At 41.9% G+C, this 4,565-nt stretch overlaps 1 protein-coding gene across 3 annotated transcripts in view; it reads left to right on the forward strand.

Moving 5' to 3' along the window:
* Positions 1-4,565, forward strand: part of ANKRD29 (ankyrin repeat domain 29) — a 59,439-nt gene that overhangs the window by 48,009 nt on the left and 6,865 nt on the right. For 2 of the 3 annotated variants that reach the window (XM_017498595.2, XM_017498605.2), the window contains one exon: positions 991-1,089. The exons of the other annotated variant lie outside the window; for it this stretch is intronic. In XM_017498595.2, the coding sequence (XP_017354084.1) occupies positions 991-1,089 (99 nt within the window). The remainder of the gene's footprint in view (positions 1-990; positions 1,090-4,565) is intronic. 3 annotated transcript variants of the gene reach the window in all.

The raw sequence follows: 4,565 nt of genomic DNA on the forward strand, positions 1-4,565 counted from the left end.
AAAAAAAAAAAAAAAAAAAAAATTCAACCCATGTTACATGTAGGTGAAGTTGATAGATTGGCTAAGATTTAGACAAGTAAATTGTTACAAGAGTAGTGAATTATACATATTTGAAAGCAACCATAGAAAAATGCTACTGTGCTGGAATTTTTCTCTGGGTATGATATTTTACTCTTTTACAAAATCAGAGTGGTTTTTATTATGAATAATTAATTAGGAAACTAAGTTTGCATTTAGGTACTATTTATAGGCATATGTACCCTCTAGAACCAATGTCACGTGACTGCCCACTGTTCTTATATTAGTTTTGTTATAGTCTCCTCCCCTCCCCTCCCTGGTCCAGCTACATGCTGGATTTAGCTGCTTCCTTATTTTGATAAATATTTGCAGTAAATGTCATAAAACATTAACAGCTCATCTACGAGACCCTTCTGTGCTCAGACATGCTCCAACTCAAAGCTCTAGGGCATCGCCTCACCCACATACTCTTCCTCTTAAGCCCTGAAGCTCCACAGTCACAGTCTTGCCTGCCTGAGTGGTCAGAGTATCTGTAGCTGTTCTGACAAGTCAGCCCATTGGCTAAGCAGCTATTCCTCCAGCCTTGCTGGAAGTGGCTCACCAAAACTACAAAGACTGTATGTGTTGTCCTTGAAGAACAAAAATATTTGGCACAGCATTGTTGTTTTTTCTGCAGCAAGTTCCAAAGTATGTAAAACTGACTGAGTGATCATGAATAAGGAATCTGCCCCCTCAGCCAGATTCCTTATTTCACTTGTAAGAGAACATCAGCAATATTTGTACTGAACATCAGTTGTGTATCCAAGGACACTATACTAGGGGTTGATGTGACTTTGAAAAGTACAAGGCAAGATAAAGAAGCTTAAGGGCCTGAGGTTACAATCTTATCACCCAGATGATTTATGATGGAAGCAATGCTGAATGCCAATGGTTATGAATTCAGTCCTGACACACACTGTCATTTTCTCTTAGAATGGGACATCAGCGCTCCATGTGGCAGTGCTCAGCGGAAACATTAAAACAGTTGCGCTGCTCCTAGAAGCAGGGGCAGACCCATCCCTGAGAAACAAGGTACCCACTTAAGCCATCTTTTAACTCCATTGGGCCCCTTGAAGTGTCCTTCTAGGCCAGGAAGGATAAATATCTCCCTGGCTCCAATCACCATCTTCATTCTTTGTATTAAGGTCATTCAGGGTTGCTATTAGTAGGTGATTAGTGAGCAGTACAGTTGGACCCAGGAAATTCTACTATTAATAAAAACCTTGACTCATATCAATGGTTTTATTATATATATATATATATATATATATAAATTTTAGAAGCCCTTGTGTTGAGGGCTGACTTTCAGTAGATTGCAGCAAGGGAGCTACTCTGCTTCATATGAAACCCTGACCCAGAAGCAGGTCATCTTCAAATGGTTTAGCGCCAGATTCCCCATGGACGTGCGTTGTGTGACAGGTGAGGGGGCTATCAGGTTGTTGGGTTTTTTGTTTTTTGGGTTTTTTTTTTTTTTTTTTGAGACAGGGTCTCACTCTGTTGCCCAGGCTGGAGTGCAGTGGCATAATCTCGGCTCACTGCAACCTCTGCCTCCCGGGTTCAAGCGATTCTCCTGCCTCTGCCTCCCAAGTAGCTAGGATTATAGGAGTGCACCACCACACCCAGCTAATTTTTTCTGGCCTCCCAAAGTGCTAGGATTACAGGCGTGAGCCACCATGCCCAGCCAGTGGTTTTCAGTTAACAATGGTGCACCCTCCTGGTGGAGGTGGAAAAAAAAGGGAGAGCAGTTACTATGGGAGTAAGTATTATTCTATCATCAAAGTCATACCCTAAAAGTGCCAAAATTCTGGTAGTTTATCACCATTCCCATAAGTTCACTGTTCATATCTTGAGAATTGCTTATGCTATGATTGCTTTTATGTTGTTAACAGGAGTACATGCCACTGTTACAAAATTTTTCTAGTTCTAAATTCTTAATTTACAATTCGGCTAAAACTTAGAGGTGGGAGGGCATACAATAAACATTTTTTTTTTTTTGAGACGAAGTTTTTTGCTCTTGTTGCCCAGACTGGAGTGCAATGGCGTGATCTCGGCTCATCACAACCTCCACATTCCAGGTTCATGCAGTTCTCCTGCCTCAGCCTCCCGAGTAGCTGGGATTACCAGCATGCACCACAACACCCAGCTAATTTTGTATTTTAGTAGAGATGGGGTTTCTCCATGTTGGTCAGGCTAGTCTTGAATTCCTAACCTCAGGTGATCCTCAGCCTCCCAAAGTGCTGGGATTACAGGTGTGGGCCACCACACCCAGGCACAATAGGAATTTTTTTTAAATGATTGTCATTTTGCTTCCTCCTCTCAACATCTGCTTAAGCTGGCACATGTATAGATGGCAGCAGAGAAGAGTAGCCTAGGAAAGGTCTTGAGAGAATGCATGGGCCAGGCACAGAGGCTCACTGCTGTAAACCCAGCACTTTGGGAGCTGAGGCAGGTAGATCACTTGAGCCCAGGAGTTCATGGCAAAATCCTGACTCCACAAAAAGTATAAAAATTAGCTGGGTATGATGGTGTGCGCCTGTAGTCCCAGCTATTGGGGAGGCTGAGGTGGGAGGATCACTTGAACCCAGCCAAGGAGGTCAAGGATGCAGTGAGCTATGGTCATGCCACTGTACTTCACCCTGGGCGACAGAGTGGAGAGAAAACGCACTAAACTACAAACTTTATTTATTACTTATTTAAATGTGAATTTTTTTTTACTTTTTATAGAGATGTGGTCTTGCTGTGTTGCCCAGGCTGGTCTTGAACTTCTGAACTCAAGCAATCCTCCCACTTTGGCTTCCCAAAGTGCTGGGATTATAGGCATGAACCACCACACCTGGCCTAAACTACAAATTTTTAAAGGAGGAAGTGGTATTGGTGTTTATGAATAGATGAGGATATGAAAAGCAACCTTCACTTTATACTCACATATTCTAAATTTTTTTTTTTTTTTTTGAGACAGAGTCTCACTCTGTTACCCAGTCTGGAGTGCAATGGTACGATCTTGGCTCATTGCAACCTCCGCCTCCCAGGTTCAAACTATTCTCCTGCCTCAGCCTCCTGAGTAGCTGGGATTACAGGTGTGCACTACCATACCCAGCTAATTTTTGTATTTTTAGTAGAGACAAGGTTTCACCATGCTGGTCAGGCTGGTCTCAAACTCCTGACCTCACTCAGGTGATCCACTTGCCTTGGAATCCCAAAGTGCTGGGACTACAGGCGTGAGCCAGTGCACCCAGCCTCATACTCTGAATTTTTCTAAGCATCTGTTACTGTGTTAAAATTTTTTACTAATAAAAACAAAAACATATAACATTTTAATGACATTTTGAAAAGAAACCTTAAGAAGTGCCAGTTAAACAACATGCCAGGGGTCACTTTTTTCATTTGACTTAGCATGTCCAAGTATCACTTCCTCATTCCCATTGAATTGCTTGCCTATAACATTTCTGCTTATCTCTCCTTAGATACTTAGATTTGTTTTCCATTAGCTGACCTGGCTGTGTGATAAGCCAGTTGAAATCACAATTGCCTTTCTTTAGATCTTATCTTTAGACCTTGTGCACCAACTTCCTAAAGAGACCAGTCTTGGGGAGTGGGGGAAGAGACCAGTCTTTGTTGGTGAGTTATCCAATATTGAACTAAGGCAAGGAGGAAACATTAGTACCTTTACATAGAAACTGAAAAATGCAATTCCCTGTGTGTCTCCTAGAATAATGGAATGACTACCAACAAGAATGGTTATGAGTAATTTCCAGTGGGCAAAATACTGGACTTTGGACCCTCCTGAATCAAAACAAGTGCAACTGCCCAATGGGTTCATCTTGCCTGCAGCCTAAACAGAACCTATGTATCAAGACAGGGGACTCACAATGGAGAAAGAGTAATCCATGCAGAGCCAGCTGTGAGGGAGATAGGAATTTTGAATTTTTTAGTAGATACGGGGTTTCACCATGTTGGTCAGGCTGGTCTGAAACTCCTGACCTCATGATCCACCTGCCTCAGCCTCCCAAAGTGCTGGAATTACAGGCGTGAGTCACCACATCCAGCCACATCCTTCTTTCTTTTTAGAGACAGAGTGTCACTCTGTCACCCAGGTTGGAGTGCAGTGGTGCCATCATAGCTAACTGTAACCGCAAACTCCTGGGCTTAAGTGATACTCCCACCTCAGCCTCCCGAGTAGCTGAACCACCATGCCCAGCCACGAGAACAGAGTTCTGATTCCTCTATACAAACAGATCTCAACAGTTCTCTTGGATCCCTGAAGATCTTCATGACCCATACAAGGGGTCTAAGGAATCAAAACAAGGTTGGGCGTAGTGGCTCAAGCCTGTAATCACAACACTTTGGGATTACAGACAAGCCTGGGCAATACAGCAAGACACCATCTCTACAAAAAAATAAAAATCTATTTAAATTTTTAAAAAAGAATTCAAAACCATAAATATATATATATATATATATATATATTTTTTTTTTTTTTTTTTTTTTTTTTTTTTTTTTTTTTTTTT

The sequence above is a fragment of the Cebus imitator genome, unplaced genomic scaffold (genome assembly GCF_001604975.1).
Source record: "Cebus imitator isolate Cc_AM_T3 unplaced genomic scaffold, Cebus_imitator-1.0 Scaffold12, whole genome shotgun sequence".
In the NCBI taxonomy this organism is placed as follows: domain Eukaryota; kingdom Metazoa; phylum Chordata; class Mammalia; order Primates; family Cebidae; genus Cebus; species Cebus imitator.